The sequence below is a fragment of the Callorhinus ursinus genome, unplaced genomic scaffold (genome assembly GCF_003265705.2).
Source record: "Callorhinus ursinus isolate GAN/ISIS: 27379988/994484 unplaced genomic scaffold, GSC_fseal_2.0 scaffold17, whole genome shotgun sequence".
Taxonomy (NCBI): Eukaryota; Metazoa; Chordata; class Mammalia; order Carnivora; family Otariidae; genus Callorhinus; species Callorhinus ursinus.
The window spans coordinates 13,908,381-13,927,083 of NW_027397079.1; the positions used below are offsets into that span (position 1 = coordinate 13,908,381).

The 18,703-nt window shown below is 38.9% G+C and overlaps 1 protein-coding gene across 1 annotated transcript in view; it reads left to right on the forward strand.

Moving 5' to 3' along the window:
* The window catches only part of TENM3 (teneurin transmembrane protein 3), a 1,496,942-nt gene that overhangs the window by 1,057,349 nt on the left and 420,890 nt on the right, over positions 1 to 18,703 (forward strand). Inside the window, exon 7 of the mRNA XM_073902279.1 lies at positions 10,906 to 11,184. Coding sequence (XP_073758380.1) covers positions 10,906 to 11,184 — 279 coding nt within the window. The remainder of the gene's footprint in view (positions 1 to 10,905; positions 11,185 to 18,703) is intronic.

The window sequence follows — 18,703 nt, forward strand, 5'->3', positions numbered from 1 at the left end:
CTTCTGTCTTTGTTTGCTCTGCCATCCTTAGTGTGTGGCCTTTGTCCTGTGGAGGCCCAGATGTTTGCTGCATTTCCATATTCCTGGCTGAAGCATGATAAAAGCAGAGGGGAGAAGGCCTTCCCTACTCTGGACTGTTTCTTTTTATCCCCCAGAGACGTCTTCCTACATCTCTTTTTTCAGAACCGTTATACTTGGCTATGCTTAGCAGCATGAGAAGAGGGAACATTTACTATTTTTGCTTTCCAGCTTTTATAACAGAGGAAGGCAAGGAAAAAGTGGTTGTGAATCCACACAGCCTGCCCCAGAGACCACACGTACACCTCGAAAATAGGGGAGACCATTCTAATAGAAACAGAAAACCCAGGAAGAAAAGCTTAAATGATTAATTTTCTTATTTAAAACCTTCGATGTGTAAATGAAAATGCCATAAACAAAATTATTATTGGGACGTGTGTTTACAATTCCTGTGACAGATGTAAGGTCTCTACATAATACACTAAGAGTAACTTTTACAAATTGAAAACAGAAAGACAAACAATCCAATGGGAACATGGCATGACTAAATGACTCACAGAAGAACAAATTCAAGTGGTCAGTAAACACATGGAAAGGTGATCTGTTTTTCCTGTTGGTCTGAGAAAGGCGGTAGCTGATCCCAGCTCCTGCCCCCCCCCCCCCCCCCCCCCCCCCCCCCCCGCCACCATTCAGCTCGTATCCTGGCTTCTGGCGCTGAGCATTTGTGTACCTCGTGACTACCAGCGGTGTGCCTGGGGAGTTCCTCCCACCTTGGAAAGCAGAAAATTAATGGAAGAGGCTATGGTGATGAGAGGTTTTCCCTGTTGGAATTCTGAACACATTTCTTCAAGGAGACAGCCTCCTTAGCTGGATGTCATGCTCTATTGTGCTGTTAATCCAGTTCCTCAGATACTGCTAACTTAATAGACTTACACGTTCCATCATGGCTTATTTTCATGGGAAAATATACCCAGGTGACCCTTGAACAATGTGGGTATTGGGGACCCTGACACCCCACACAGTTGAGAATCCACGTCTAACTTCTGACTCCTCCAAAACTTAACTACCAATAGACTACTATTGACCGGAAGCCTTACCGATAACATAGTCAGTTAACATATACTTGTATGCCTGTCTGTTACATGTATTATATTCCCTATTCTTACAATAAAGTAAGCCAGAGCAAAGAAAATGCTATTAAGAAAATCATAAAGAAGAGAAAATACATTTATAGCACTGTACCATATAAAAAAAATCCACATATAAGTGGACCCAAGCAGTTCAAACCTGTGTTATTCAGGGGCAACTGTACTGATACCTATCAATTTCTGAACACAATGCATCCCTAAAGTGAGGACTTTCTAGACAATTGTGAAGTTTGGGCTTAGGAAGAAGCCCCCAGAAAAGAGCAATTTATGAATTGCTTTACTCAAAATTTTACTCAAAAATATTTATAAAGGTATATGAAGTAAACACAACAAAAATCCATAGAATTGGTGAGAGAGAGAGTGAGAAAAAGAAAGAAAGAAAGAAAGAAAGAAAGAAAGAAAGAAAAAGAAAGAAAGAAAGAAAGAAAGAAAGAAAGAAAGAAAGAAAGAAAGAAGAAAGAAAGAAAGAAAAAGCAAGCTGCATGTGTAATTAAATATGGAAAATTTGGGGTTTTTATTCCTCCTTTCATCCAGCTTCAGCCAGGGTGAGATTTCATTTGGTGCTGGGCAGAGGCACATTGTCTCAACTGAACCATAACCACAATCCTCTTAAAAACAACTTTTGCTGGCATTGCACTATAATGATTTGCTGGATAAAGACATTTTGCCCATTAGGATAATAGCATCCACAACATATCCAGGATTGTGCTGAGGGAGAGAATGAATGAAGAGTTGGTGGTAAAGGGATGGGACTGTGCCTTTAAAATATTTTCATCAATTTCCAAATAGAAAAAGGCCCATTTTTAGCTCTTAGATATAGATCACTTCGGGGGAGGGGAGCAGTTTTATTGCTGGAATATTACTAAAATGATAAATAATTTAAAAATCTTTTTATATGCTGTATGTTCCAGAGAGGTCAAAAGAATTAGATTCATATTTCTTAGATGTAGAACATGAAGGTTGTACATATCATTTTAGAATGTCACCAATAGCACTGGGCAGATGTAAAAATAGTATTGACAGTGCCTTCAAGATACCAATTATGTGTCTTTCTATACCATTTTATCCTGCTTCAGAAGGGAAATGGAATGCATTCATTTTTTTTCTTACCCCTTTTATTTTTATTTTATTTATTTGTGTTTTTTGCATTATGAAAATATATTAAACATCCCAGCATGTTGGAAATTGTGAAAGAGGAAGATTTGAGAGCCAAGAGCAAAATGCTTTTAATTTTAAAGACTGAGATTTAGTTTAGTCTTGGATGCCATTATAGTGAATAATGGGAACTGATCCTAGACTTCAAAAGAAATGTGACCATATGGTCTTACCATTCAGCACTTAATGCTGCTATGAATTTCCAGTTATACCCCAAACTTTTCATTTCCCCAGTGTTCCCCCTCACCTCTGTCATCATACAAAAATGAAAGGAATCTGAAACCCTTTTTCTGAAATACTTCTGAAGATACTTACTGGTGCCGAGAAAACTTTCTCTTTGTGAGAGCAGGGTTTTATGAAGAAAGACAAAAATCCGAAGCATTAATCAGATCCACCAGGCTCATTACCGCAACTCCAAAGTTTATTACTTTTAAATATTAACTACTTAAAATGATTCATTTAGAGATCACAGTGATTAATCCTTCTCAGTCACTATTAATGTCAGCGGCAGGATTAAAGGATTTAGATGGTCATGTTTACTCAACCTTCCATTTCTGTACTTAAAGACACAAGTTAAATAGCTTCAGTTTATCATCACCTTACGTCCATGTTTTCCTCTGAGCTCCCTCTTTTAGCTCCCCTGCCTAACTGATTGTTAACTAATTTGGGCTATTAAGGAGGAAAGGGCTTCGTTCAGACTTGGCGGCCAACCTACTTTGTGGATTACCTACCAGAAGGTGTGAGTAGATAGATGTAGCTTATAGCCCTCCTCCGGCCACAGTGGGGGTAATCCTTTCTCCCTGCCTCGGCCTTTATTGGTCTGATGTCTTGAGCCCCCAGCTTCCTGCTAAGTTTGCATCCCGTCCTCACCACGTGGCCGGTTTTGGATCCACGTTGTGAATCACCACGATGCCTGCAGTAGGAATTATTAAACACCTGCTGCTTCTTGCCTGCCCTATGCCTATTTATACCAATACCTACTGTGGATGACTCAGACATCAGCAGATAGGCGGGAGCCATGTTATCATCCTTGGGTCTTGGATTGTTCCGAAGAAATAATACTACGTGAAAAAAGAAGCAAATTCATTTCAGAATGCTTTTGATAAAAACCAGTTGTTAAAGTTATTTCTCTAATTACAAATGGCCGCCATTATCAAAGTGGCACTATTTCGTGGTTGGGTATGTAAATCCTTCGTGATTCATGCTCGTGAAGATGCTGTTTCCTTAGAAGTCAGCAGGCTCGCAACCCAACGTTTCGGAGATTTGAGCCACCAAGCCTTCTCTTCGGTTTCTGGGTTTGCCCTCCCCTGGAGCTTCACAAATCTTCTCTTGAAGAAAATATGGATTCTCTGGGCCATTCATTCTAACCCTGCTTTCTCTGCCTGTTCCCTTCCCGCCCTCCTCACCAAGTTCACCGTGGCACCTCCGCCTCCTGTCTTCATTGGCACACAGGTGCCCTTCCCAGCTGAGTTCAGGATGAATGCCACCAGGGCACCCTGCAATGGCTTCCATTAGACTCGTGTTTTGAATAATAAACCGGATTACAATTATGACATACAGTGGTCATGTTCTCTGTCTTCTAAGAATTAGAGATTATCAGTCTGTGGTGATGGATGTTAATATCACATTAACAGATAAAGGGAGCAAGCTGTTAAAGGTACTTGCATTTTACATACAGAGTAACATGGGGTGGAACGGTTAAGGTATTTAGTGGGATTTAAAGTTAATTCTTAAAATGTAGTTTTGTGTAGTGCCTTTTAAGTAGAGATGTATACCATCACTGAAATTTCTATTGCATGTTCAAGGATGGGTATTCTATTCAAATAGTGACAAATTTAGCATAAGAAGGTGAAAACGTTTGGATTGTCCCATAAAATATGCATTAGGTCCCAAAGGGGAAAGAGTTACATACATTTCTATTGTTGCGTGATCTTACCATTTTGCAAACACAGCAAAAAAGGGAACGCCAGATAAGATGGTGGTGACATTAATGCCGCAAGCATCAAGTAGGAAATATTTGCCCAACTTGTCGTTGTGTGTTCTGCTCCGCCTTTGGAAGAACATCAGTCCGTGCCTGAGAACGGATAATCCACGCAAACTCACAGCAACCAAGGAAAATATTTAAAGAGAGTTGTAGGTTATTTTATTTCGGTCTACTGAGTGCATATTGATTCTTCTATCCATTTCCCAAACTCAGTTTGGAGCATTATTATTATAGAAGAAATGGATGGGTATTCTTTTTGCAAAGCCTTATATGTTGAAAGGGCAGAAAGGAAGTGAGAGACAAATATTGCTCCAACCTTTCTTACATAACTTCACTTCTTTACAATTAACGAGGAAGGATTTTTAAAACCCAGCTTTTCCAAGAGGGGCTAGTAAGTTAAAGTTCTAATTATTGAATAGGAGCTATTAAAGAGCAAATCAAAAAAACCATATATTTGTTTTTTTTTTAAAGGAGATAAGCTTTAATTCTTCCTTATTATGTTTTTTAAATTAAGGAAATTATCGTGCAAAGTAAAAATTCAAAACTATAAAATAGAATATCACTACCTTCCTTCACTTGCCGTCCCTTCTAAATGATCATCACAACAGTTTTCTTGCCTTCCTCACCTTCATTCACACTCAAAACCAGAAGCACTCACATAATCTGTTGGTTCTCTCTCTTAGTTTCCAAAAATGGAATCAGACTGTACACACCATTCTGCAACTTGTGTTTTTTTGCTTAAAATATGTATAATGGGCTTCCCTCCAGATCCAAAGAGATAGGTCCAAACTCACTGTTGATGCTAGCCACATAATGTTCCATCGAATGGGCTATATATAATGTATTCAGCCATTCCCTCTCTGGTAAGCATTCCAGTTATTTTAATTCATGCAACAGTGCCATAGGAATCATTATTTGCACGTGTATGTTTAAAATCAGGTGATTTTAGCCTCAAAGGTAGACGTTCTGAGCAAAAGAGCAGTTTTCATTTTAATAGAAAATCATTTTCAAAGAATAAATTAGCATAATAGAAAGCAAAGAAAAAAATAATAGCATAAAATTATAATGAATTCACATAGCAGGCCCAGAGAATCAACTACTGTTTAAAGGAACAACAATTCTTAGTTTGTCTCCCAAATTTCAGTGCCACTGACCTACATCCCAGTTCCCCACTGCAAACCTGCTGTGTGATATACTCGCTTGCAGTGTGGTGTAAGAATCTACCGATAATAGCAGGTCCTGGGGAGGAATGATATGCAGAAATGGGACCCCTCACACACTGCTGGAGGCAATGTAAAATGGTGCAGCCATTGTGGAAAACAGCCTGGCGGGGTTTCAAAAGGTGACACATAGAGCTAACATATGACTCAGCAGTGCCTCTCACGAAGACATATATTGACAATAACTTGTACATGGATATTCACAACAGTACTTCATAATAACCAAAAAGTAGAAACAACTCAAATGCCCATTAACTGATGAAGGGGTAGGTAACTGAACCCAAGTGCACCTGCCTGTTGTGTGGCAAAGCCAATCACGGAGACATCGGGGGTGTACTAGGGAGACCGTCCCTTCAGGAGGCAGCCAGAGGAGGAGATGGAAGGGTGAGCTCAAATCCGCTTCCCCAAAGGGGGACAAGAATAGGTTTTTATAATCATAGGGGGTGAGATTCCATACATATTGATGAAAAGGGGCCGCAGGGAGACTTAAGGTTATCCATGAAGAAAGATGGAGCATGCGCATTGAGCAAACATAGATGTAACATACGTCCCGTGTTCACTTTGGGATGGAGACTTAACATCAGAATGAGGCAGAATTCAGCCCCTGACGTCCGGAGGTTATCTTGGGACAAGGAGAAGGGGCTGTGGGCACGCTCTGAGAGCTGGTATAAGCTGGATGGGGTCTTGGGCTAGTTACCCCTGGGTAAGGAACTCGGGGCCTTGCTTCTTCCTAGGCTGGAACCATATCAGTTGACTTTGAATCCAGGCCTCTGCAGAGAAGGCCAGTGAGTTTGTTAGTGGGGTCTGAATGACACAATAACTGATTAAGGGAAACAGTCTCTGGAAAACAAGTTTTAAACCCTCTGCTCATTTTAACCTCGTTAACCCTTTGGGGCACAGATTCAATTCCCCCCTGCGTTATGGTCACTGCTCAATCATGAGGACTTGGGACGATGACCACTCTGGCTACTTCTTGATCTCCTCAGGGGTAGGTGTTGGGTGAAGAGCACTGTTTGTAAATCTTGGCTGTGACATGCCCACAGGCTGGGCTAAACAGAAGTTTTTAACCTAGAGGTCACAGCAGAAAGGGAAATAGAAGCCATGTGAGGTCAGACATGCTGAGTTTTTCCCTGTTAGCGATATTCCATCCATTGGAATACTATTTGACCATAAAAATGAAATACTGATATATACTACGGTATGAATGAACCTGAAAGCATTATGCTAAGTGAAAGAAGCCGGTCACAAAAGTCCACATATTGTAGGGTCTCTTTTATTTGAAATGTTCAGAATAGTGACAGAGAATGGATCGGTGGTTGCCTAGGGCTGGGGTGAGGACAGGTGGGTACGGGGGACAATGGGAGGTGACTGATCATGGGTACAAGGTTTCTTTGGGGGTGATAAACCTGGTCTAAAACTGTTAGTGATAGTTACACACCACAAGGCATTTACTAAAAACCGTTGAATTGCACATTTTAAATGGAGGCAATGTATGGCTTATGCGTTGTGTCTGAATAAAACTTTTTTTTTTTTTTAAATAACAAACAAGGGAGAGAGAAAGCAAAATCTAGGCATAGAGAAATCTAGACTCTGGAGGGGAAGAAAATACCATGAGTTCAGAACTGGACCACCCAATAGTACGGTCTGTTTCTTTTCAACTCACACGGAGATAGTAGATGTCTCGCTTACTGGTGAACATCACTTGGCGTTGCAGTTTTGAAAAATCCTTCCCTGCTCTGACTGGGTTATAGATGCGGTGTGAGAAAAAGGCCAAGTAGCTAAGCCATTTTTTTCAATCCCTTTCTTTTACGGCTTTGTTGCTATGTGCTGACCTTACCTGAAACATTTGTTCTTACCTGGTCCTGCCCGCTTTGTCGCAGACCTTCCCTCTCTTTTTCAAAATATGAATTTTTTTTAATGATACAACCTGCCTACATTGTGTTTATTCAGTTTTTAAAATAGATTTTCAAATTTATGACTGTTGTAAAACACAAATGCCTAATCCAATCCAAGCTAACCTTGCCTTTTAATCACAATGACACTCATGCTCAGGTATACTTTATTCTCGCTGCAATTTATTGTTTGGGTACCGCTTCAAATTGTAATGGGAAACTCTGTGTTGGCCCTGCTGATCAAGGTTACCAAAATTCAATGTGCAGGAGACAAATACTTATTTCACCAGGTTCAGCCAAATAGAATTAATGTAAAGACTCTAAAAAGCAGAGAAGGAAATTAGGGACATGTTAGAACCAGTGCAAAGAACACAATCTGAAGAAACCCTGGAAAATAAGGACAAATGTATCGTTATCTCCTTTGTGTTTCTTGAAGTCAAAAGCAAGATGGTCAAGTTTTTAGCTGGTTCCAGAAGCATCTTTTCTGCCTTTCTCTTTGTACTTTCCTACATTGCCCTAAAGCCCTCCGGAACAACCTCACCCAGCCCAGCCCTCCCACCTCCGTGATACCTCTGCCAACTGTCTCTCTTCCCCGAGTCAGAAACCTTTCTTCTCTCCATCTTCCCCCCTCCCCCCTGTTTGTCGGAACTGCATATGTTTTCCATAAGTATGGCCCATCTTGCTAACGCTGCTAGATTGTGGGAAATAACCCGCTAGAACTAATTTATTCTCATTTGATTGCTAGATCTCCCCAGTGGTGTTTGCATTAAAACAAGGGATCCCCCGAGCAAGAATCCTTAAAACCAAAGAGTGGAATTGACAACAATAGAGCCTGAAGCTCTGAGGCAGGTCTGGGCTAGAGGTATTTTTGAATAAAGGAAAAGGAAGAGTCAACATTGGTGGTGGAGTGCCTATTCTAAAATTATTTGGAAATGATCCTCTCCTCGTCGTCAAATTATATACTTCTCTATGATTGTTAATTACATTTGTCCAAGTGTTTATTTTTTAAACCGTTCTCATTAGCCTTGCTTTATGGTAGTCACATTTACAGAAAGCATCTCTTAAACCAAGTCACCAGAGCTCTGAAAGACGAAAGAAATAGAAGAGTAAAATGACTTGACCAGAGGAACGAGTGGCTTAACCGTAGATCTGCCGGAGGTCAGGTTTAATGTTCTTTCCTAGAGGAAATGAAAGCAAACTTTTTAATTCAGGAAGGCAGTCTAACAGGGACTCCTCTGCTTGCGCTTGCTTTCCGTCTTGCATTTCAGAAAGAGCCTGCAAGAGTTTTGAATTATTGGGAGACATTGATTTCAGAGGGTCAGATGTTGAAGGAGTTCGGGATACACATATCAGTTCACAGAGATGGTACCTTGGATATTTATTTGCAAAGTGAACTGTGTTTACATACCTGGATAACAAATACTAAAGATAGCTTTCTGCTTTCCTTCACCTCATAGATTTTTGCATCAAGATGTTAGCAGTGTGAAAAGTCAATAACGTGGAAAATGTTTAGAGTTGCATTTCAGAGATTAGAAAGGAGTTTTTAACTGCTTTTAACCTCCCTCTTATTTTTATTCTCCAATGGGCACCTCCCAAAGTAGAGGAAAGATGCAGAGGGTCTTATCATCCATTTTCGCCCCTTAAAAATTATTTAGTATTCTTATTTTGAAAAATCAACATGTTTAATGGTACTATGTAACTATTTTAGACCCCTCTCCTCCCTCTCCCCATTTAAAATGTGATGGATAAGTAACAGTGGGTAAATTCTTCTACCTCTGTTCCATTAACTGTCCATGACATTGACCTTTTGGGGATTTACTTTCATAAGTACAAGCTACACTAATTATTTAAAAACTACTGACAATACTATGCCTTAATTCATTAACTTGCCCACTTTTTCACTCTTCCATGGTCTCTTTTTTCCTTTTCTTCTTTTTTTTTTCCTGACATATTTTTTGGTTCAGATACTTATTCAAATCTCTCTGTTAAGCAGTTTGATTTGTAGCTAATTGTAGCAACCGATTTTCATTATTTATGAGTGTCATTGTCAGAACCCATTTGGAAGTCTGACCAAGATAAAGCTGATTCCAACTTCTGATATGACCACGGCAATAAGGCAATTAACCACACTAGTTAAAATGTGCGGAGGCCTGGAGGCTACTGATATCTTTGCAACCAAATATATACTATATCGGGCATTATGTTTGACTCATTTTCTAGAAGATTCCACATGTTATTATTTTATCACAAATAATTTATGACACCCTCTTTTTTAAAAAACATAATGTATGTTACTTCTCACACCAGCCAATTAACTTTAAAGCGTTCGTAGATTGAAGAGATAGAAGTAGGCAAATGAAAACTCTGAGTGATATAAATGCTTCATATTCTTAAAAGGTTGGTATTATGTGGCAGCATCTAAATCAGTCTTTGTGTACTGTTATTCTTTATATGTATTTTGATTCTGGTCGGTACCTAAATCTCGGACTCCATCATTCCAAAAAGAGACAAGAAATGGAAGGGCCATATATCTGCACCGTACAAGCAGACATATTTCTCTCTCTTCTCATCCATACTGTCATAAAACATATGTGAAATTTCAAGAATAAACACATGATTGGCGAAGTCATTAATAAGAGAGGTCATTTTCAGGTGTCACCTAATTTAAATACTTTTGCTTGAAGTTATGGCCTTGCTGTGAGTTTTATTATGCTCCAATTTATTAGTAAAGCCCTGTAGGGTTCACAGGGAACTTGATTTTACCATTAATTTTTAAATATATATTACTCCTGCTTTATTTTTGGAGTACATTTTATTTGCAAAAATTGGTTTCCTCTGATCCATACGGATGTTTCCAGGTGTTTATTAAAGCAGAGTATCTAGAAAGTCAGATGTCTGCAAATTTTCAAGACGTTACACTCCAAAGCATAGTGAATATATGCACACACACATGATACATGTTTATGCTAGTAGCTAACCTAAGGAGGGAAGATGTAATAAAGACTAACCAAACCCCTGTTTCTATTTACCAAGTAACCTACTCTTTTTTCTCTACCAAGGGAGTGACATCTGGGTGGGAAAGATCCCATCGCTTAGGACTAGAGCCAAGACCCAGGAAATAACCGACAATTTCCATTGCTTCACAAGTGGCTAAACAAAACTCTATAGTTGATAACTAGTCCTTTCTCTGGGTTGAGTTGTCATGGTCTGCGCTCCTTGGCTCGCCCCTCTCTCTCTTGAGGTGCTTATGGGCTTAAGTGGTTGGCAGAGGAGCTCTAAGTGGGGCGAGTGGGAAATCAGCGGAGGAGCTCCACCCAAGCCTCCCTTAATTGCACCCACTTGACCATGTGCCACGCGATGCTAATGTAAACACCTGGTGCCGGTAACTGAAAAACCAAAATGCTTGAGTGTTTATTTTAGGGAGATTTCGTTTAAAAAAAACTGATACACATACTCACTAGTTGTTATCTCTTTTTCCCCCTAATTAGGACAGAATTTTACCCTAAGGCAGTTAGGAGTTTGTGAACCAGCAACTCGAAGAGGACTGGCATTTTGTGCGGAAATGGGGCTCCCCCACAGAGGTTACTCTATCAGTGCAGGGTCAGATGCTGATACTGAAAATGAAGCAGTGATGTCCCCAGAGCATGCCATGAGACTTTGGGGCAGGGGGGTCAAATCAGGCCGCAGCTCCTGCCTGTCAAGTCGGTCCAACTCAGCCCTCACCCTGACAGACACGGAGCACGAGAACAAGTCCGACAGTGAGAATGGTAAGTGCCATTTTTTTTTGCTCTATCATGTTGGCCTTCAGTGCTTCTGTCTGTTGTAGTTGACTGTGGGGGGCATGCTTCTCTTCCTTTCTTCTCTCCTTCCCTCTCTTTCTTTCTTCTTCCTCTCTTTTTGTTTTAATGCACTAGAACTCAAGAAATGTCCTTGAATCACGCATTTATTTTTTCCTGGAAAAAAATCAATAGTCGACATCAGATTGTTAAATTATGCAAGCGGTCTATCATGTGTTAGCTATAGTTTTGAAAAACAGTTTAATTATGTACAGAAAAAAAAAAAAGATTAGCTTTGACTTATCTGGGACCATGTCACCTGGTATCCTCTGTGGAGTAGCAAAGCCAGTGGTGGTAAAGTTTACCCCAGAGCCAGCTTGTAATCAAAGATGTCTTTGTAGATTCCTCTTGAAGATATCTCAAAGAAGCTGCAGAATCTTAAAATGGATGAGTGAGCACACAGAATAGATTATTAACAGGGCTCAAGTGATTGAAGAACAAATTTGGTCATGCTTTAAACTTACTAGGTGATGAGAGCCAATGAAAGTTTGGTAAGGAGGGAGAGTAATGGTTTTCGATGTGCTTTGGGGACCACAACCAAGTCTACACACAAAAGTCAGATTTAGGATATCCAAATAGCAGCTTTACATATTGTAAGAAAGGTATCTTTATAAATTATTGGGATTTTTTTCTTACAGATAATGCAGGATCATAAAAACAGGTCATTTATATGCAATAACAGATTTCAAAGGAAACTTAATTTTTAGTCAGTATTGCTTCTGAGAAGAACTGGAGCGTCAGTGCCAACATACCAGACAATGAAAGGACATTTCTCCTTCAGCATTTAATATTAACATTGCACTTGCTACTTCAATCTAGTTATTGATGCTATGTGAATATGATGCATCAAGAAGCAGGGAGAAAATTAAAATGGAAGAATTGCATGACATTTGAAAAGAAAGATGGTTGTTTCACCAACGGTATTTCATTTGTATTATTTATTGAACAACTTTGTCAGCCTTGCTTTGCAGTACGAAAGCAGGTCTATTCAGCTTTCAGTTTTAGCTAAGTCACAGTATGAAGTGATACCTATTGCTTCCCACTGTTTATTACCCATCCTTTCTATGCGTGAAAAAAAGTCTAATTTAAACCAACTAAAGCAGTGTGTTCTCTTATGCAGAATGCGTTAGTGCACTAAACCAAAGTCAAGATCAGTAATAACATGCAGTCGATGTATTCATTTTGAAAGTGCCAGCTCTTGGTGGAGGCTGGCTTTATTCCAACCCCACACAGGAAACAAGGACAGTTCTTTCTGGCAAAATGAGTCTTCGAATCAGGCTGCCAATGTTTCCCTGAGCTAATCCATTCACCTCAGTTAAAAACTGTATTTATATCAGTTTTCATTGTGGATTCGGAAGTTACTAACCTTAAATGTGTGAGATTTGGTATCAACTTTGTTTCCCGTCTATCCGAACCTTCAGGTACAATGGTTATATTCAAATGTAGTGCTTGGTATTTGATTTCCCTAAAATACATGATAAATTTTATGGTAGTTATAGAAAAGAGTAGAACACAGCAAGATAAGGCATTCGGTTCGATTCTCTCCATCATATCCATACCCGTATCCATTAAATATTTTCTCACATCGGGTCAACTTGTCCCTTCCACCCACAACCTTTGTAGCATCTCTTTCTCCTCCCTAATAACAAATGTATCCTGTATTGTATCTGTAGTGGTAAAATGTAAATTAATGTAGTGATTTTTAAGATTCTGTATCTGCTAAAGCTATCCCACAGTGAATGCCCCAACGCAGGCCATTTTTTTTGTCTCTTAGGAAAATCTAAAACTTACCAAATTGTCAACTTTGAGTTAACAGTATAAAATATCCAACTGGTAGGGAGGAGGGAAGGAAGACTGAGTTTCTCCCACCACTGGCCCTCACCATTTGCATGGATTATCATTACCGAGAGGAAGAACGTGCTTCCCCAGGATTTCATAGACTTTGTTCATAGAGTGATGTCAAGGCTAGGAAAGGTGTGCTCTTTCCTCTGTCCAGGTGGTGGTTATGAAGCAGAATGAAGAGAGACAGGAAGAGGGTGTCAAGGGCTTTGCCTTGAAATTCAGAACATTTGTTGAGAGTAAATAGGTCAGCCAAGTTAAGAGTAGAAAGCGTCAAAAACAATGTTTGTTGAGCTGGGCAAGTGATGACTTAAACTTGTGTTTACTCTTTTCCCCAAGGTTTGGCTGTGGTTGTTTTAAAAAAACAAACAAACAAAAAAAACATTTTAATGGTCCAGGAACTCCCAGTGTGGTCAGCTAAGGGAAGGAAACAAAAGAGGAAATAAAAGAGCTATGGCCTCTTCATGAACATTGGCTATTGCTTAGATTTAATATGTACGTCCCTACGAATGTTTCAGATTAGTTTCTTTGTTCTGAATTTTCAGTGATTAGTCAGAACAAGCAAGATTCCATTGACAGTAAATAATTGCATTAAGAGGTGGGAAGGCATCATTGTCTGAGATATTTAGCAGACCTTTTGAATTGTGGAATGAAACAAGAGCATTGAGGATTTTTTTCTGATATAAAAACTGTGGTTGTTTTTCTTAAGCTGAGTTATAGGAGAAACTAAAATTTGTAACCCTACCATATGGTCTTCTAACATCTTTCTAAGCAATAACCTCAAAACTATTATATATTTTTACTATTACTACCTCTAGTCAAATATTTCTAATGTAAAATTACAGAAATAATTCAATTCTATCCTGTTATTTTTCATTGCTCTAAGTTTGAAAGACTATTGATTTCCCAGTGATATTTTCCTTTGCCTTTCATTAGTTTAATTGTCTAATATCATTCATTGTTGTACTAGCTTCAGATGCATCCTTGGAAGTTTGTTATACCCCTCTAGGTCGAAACAAGAAGGACATGTGTGAAATAACTTACCAAAATGAAACTAATTTAGGAACCAGACACTGACTTGTTTTCATCCGGTTTAGCATGGGAGTTCTTGTTGGCTGTTTTCATTTGAAATAACTGTGAATAAGGCTGCTTTCCCCAGAAAAAGAATGTTATTCAACATTTGTAAAATTATGCAAGCCGAGCGCCCGATGTTCTAGTTAGAACTTCAGAGAAGGGGTTTAGTCACTAAAAGGGATTAGGTTTCATTTATTTATTGATAAAGAGGCCAACAGTTCAAGTTTAGAAGGCGCTAGCACTGCTGTGAGGCTAATGAAATTTTGATGGCCCGAGCATCCTGCAAGAGTAAAAGAACATTCGGACCATGTCACACGTCTCTGTTAGTAGAGACTCAAAACAAGTGATAAAATTTGTTCCTTTGCAAAACTAACTCTTCACCAACCATGGGGATTTGAAGTTAAAAAGCATTTTAAGGAATAAATGTTTCCAGTCTATTGAGTTTCGTATGGGATTCCGAATGTTAATCTTGTTCCGAGTTCAGGATCTTGGAGAAGTCCCTTCTTGACACAACGCTTACTGTGGTGGTCATCATCATTCTCAATAGTGAAGGGATTGGTTTGTGGCCACCTAGGAAGCAGCAGTTCTGGTAAGCTGTTGAGAGGTTATGAAATAACCACGATGAGCCGCCCTAATCAAAGGTAGAAGTACCGGTATGCTCTGGATTGTTTTAAGCGTCTTTCCTCTCTCTGATGTGTCATTAAAAGACCCCTGGCTGAATTTCCACTCTGAAACTTTGCAAGTCATCTGATCTCAATTCCAACTGTCTGTTTAAATGTCAGAAACAAAGGACTTTTTTTTTTTTCCAAGACATCAACCTTTAAGCTTTAAAAATGTTCGTTTGTGCATCGTTTCCCAGAAGCAGCCAAAACATATTAACATCCTTTGTCATCCAGCAGTGTGGTATCATGAAAGGTGCCTGGATTTAGAATCACCCGGGTCAGGGTTTAGGACTTTTCATTCAACCAGTGAGGCTGTTGGCTCCTGAATCACCCAGAGCTCGAGTTCCCAACTTTTCCACTCTCCTTGCTACTTTGTCAGATGTACAGCAGTCCCAGAGATGTATTTGGTCCCCCGCTGGGGGTCCTCATCTTTTCCCTTCTCCCTCTCTCTACAATCTCTTATGCCCCTTGGAAAGACATGACCTTTGAAGTTGGACAGACCCATAGGAGCTGGCACTCCCCTTCTGCCTCGTGGTGATTCCTGACCTCGAGGGCCCCCACTGAGGGCGGTAGATGAGAACATGCTGTAGGGGGGCAGATTGCCTGGGTTTGATTTGGTCCCACCACCTCCTCTGTGACCTTGACCAAGTTACTTAACCTTCCTGTGCTGCAGTTTCCACAGGGGTAAAATGGAGAAAAGAGTAACTAGTAATCAGTCCTTATAGGGTCATGGTGAGGATTAAATGAGTGCAGATCTAGAATGTGCTTGGAACAGTGCCTGGAACCTAGTAACTTCCAAATAAGTGTGTGCTCTTCTGATCATCTGTAAAAAGTGAGAAATCACAGCTTTGTAAGTGGCAATGAAGATTAAGTTAGATAAACAATATCAAGTACCTGCATGGTTCTGGCCCACAGCACATCTCTCCTCCTCCCAACCCCCACCCCTTTTTACTCTCCCTCTGTCTGCGTTAGTTTTATACATGTGGCAAGATGAGGGGGAGATAGTGATCTCCAGAAAAGGCACTGATAATTTGCATAGTCTGGAATTTCTGTCACCATTTATTGACTCTTTTATTTTTCTCCCAAACCCCACATCCTTTTTAATTTACTGTAATTAAATGAATCTACATTGAATGGTGCTGATAATTAGTCTGATGGCTGTAGACTTCAAAGACTTGAGCATGCTCCTTCCCCTCCTGGCCAAAGGAAATTTCAAAAGTCGTGTTTCCCTCAAAGGCATGTTACTTAGACAGCCAGTCAATTAAAAGGCAATTTAACTGATGCTCATCAGTTCACACGATAAAATAAATCATTCCTGGAAGACTTTATCTCTCACCTGGGGTCTTAGCAATATACCTGTTGTAGGACCCAACTAATGCCACAGTAATTGTGCATGATACTAAAGTATTAAGGGCTAATTTGGCGGACAAAGAGGGTATAACAATAAAGGGCAATATTTTTAGGTGTAATAGATACCTGCTTTGTACAGCTAAAACATTTCAAGGAACCAATTTACTTGTCCTTTGAAATACTATTTTAAAAGTCTACTTTCTGTATAAAGTCTAAAAGTTGAGTTATTATACCTTAAAACGAAGAAGATATACTTCTTAAACCAATATGACAAACTATTGCAGTGATAACGTTTATTTATTTATTTTTTATTCTATTTTATTTTTTTATTATGTTATGTTAATCACCATACAGTACATCATTAGTTTTTGATGTAGTGTTCCATGATTCATTGTTTGTGTCTAACACCCAGTGCTCCACGCAGAACGCGCCCTCTTTTAATACCCATCACCGGGCTAACCCATCCCTCCACCCCCCCCCTCTAGAACCCTCAGTTTGTTTCTCAGAGTCCAGAGTCTCTCATGGTTCGTGCAGTGATAACGTTTAAACCAATCTCTCAACAGAGGACTTTTCGCTGTTTTGCAATTCAAATTACCATGTCACGCTAAATATGTTCTCTGAAAGAGTGGGCAATGCTCTTTCTTCTCTTTCTGAGAGACTGCATATAGGTGAGAGAGGTGTAGCTATTCGATTACCAATTGAATTCTAGAGTAGTTTGGGAGAAACTCTTGAATGGCATTGGAGTATCCCATTACGTCACATAATTGTGATGCTTCCAGCAACGACCCAGATAGCATTTCTCTCCTGGTTCTTTTCACAAAAGGGCTATTTGAATTTTCTGAAGATCATTTGAAGAGAGGTGTATTATTTTGCCTACCTTAATTCCATTACTTCAACTTTATCCATGAACCTTTACACCTACTTTGGAAATTGTAAGAATTAAGAAGGAATTCCATTGCTGCAAGAAATAAATGATACTTCAGTGTTATTCTAATTTTATGAGATTCTGTTACACATACTAAACTCTAACTTGTATATCAATTCCATTATGGGCTCTCTTCTGACATGTAATGGTCACTTCTGGCATGCTCTGCTGTTATAAATTATATTTTATGTTTTAGGTGCTCTGGGATGTCAGAAACAGCAAAAGTAAGATGTATGCTTACCAAGTCAAGCTCAGAATTAGAGTGCTGCTTTGCAGAATACAGTCAAATAGTTTCTAATATATAAAAATAATTGCATTGCCTTGCTATGTATACATTTATGGTTTAATAGCTACTTGTCATTCTTGTAACAAAAGCTTCCATATGTCATTTGAGAATGAAATATATTTATTTCATGGATATGTTACAAGTCACTCAAGCACAGGAAACTATGATTTAAATTAATTTTTTAAATTTAGCACTATGAAACTGGAATTAAGAAGACTATAAAGTCCACTGCCTTTGTTGTTATCACTTAAGTATTTATATACATTTATATTTCCCATCCTAAGAGGATTTTTGGAACCTCTTGGCAGTTTGCTACTCTTCACATGAATATTGCCGTTTCTACAAAATTCAATTTGTGTTCTAAGTATTTTTGTTCAAAGTATATGGAGTATATGCTCTCTCTCTTTATATTCTAAATGTTCTCTTAATTGTAGAGTTGAAATCAAAGTAAAGCATACTATGCACATATCAAAACTGATGATGTATGCTATTTTGATTTTTGAATGTGTTTTTGATATCCTTGAAAAACCACAGTGGTAGCAGTAAAATTGTTTTAATTAATGAATTGAACGGCAGCAAATGCTGAATCAGGTTTATTGATGTAATTATCACTGAAATAGAAAAATTAAATGTTAGAGCCATAGAACCTTAGCGTATTTGCCATTCTGGGGGTATTGAAGTGTTTGAAGAGAAGCTTAACTGGTGGGTTTTTTTTGTTTTTTGTGGGGTTTTTTTGGTGCTATTTAAAGAATATTCTCAAGTCATAATAATTCTGTTTATTAACATTGTACACACATTCAAGTATAAATATGAACATCTTATACATTATTTACCGAGTAGTTTGAATGACGGTTTACTATATGGAAATTTTTTATATTTATCAATGGATTGGGGATAATTTTCCCATAATGAATAGACTGTACATAAACCAAATGTAAAACCTTTTAAAATGCAGATGAAAATTCATACAAATGCATACAAGCTTGAGAAAAGGACAGTTAAAACATCTTATGAGTAATACCTTGCCTTTAAATATCATCACACAGCAAATGAAAAGCGAGTAAAGTTTAGATGTGACTTTTTGAATTGATTTCTTATTTAGTATAGCAACTACATCTTCATTCAATGAGTAATAAGCGCTGGGTATTGTACCAGGGGCCGGAAAAACAAAAATGAGTAAGTGTAGTCCCCGACTTCTAGAGATTCGTAGGCTAGTTGGGCCAACAGGCAAGCAGACCCTGTAATTGGATTTTAATGTGGTAAATGGAATTACAGCACAGTATGCAAGGTCAGTGTCAACAGAGAGCAGACTGT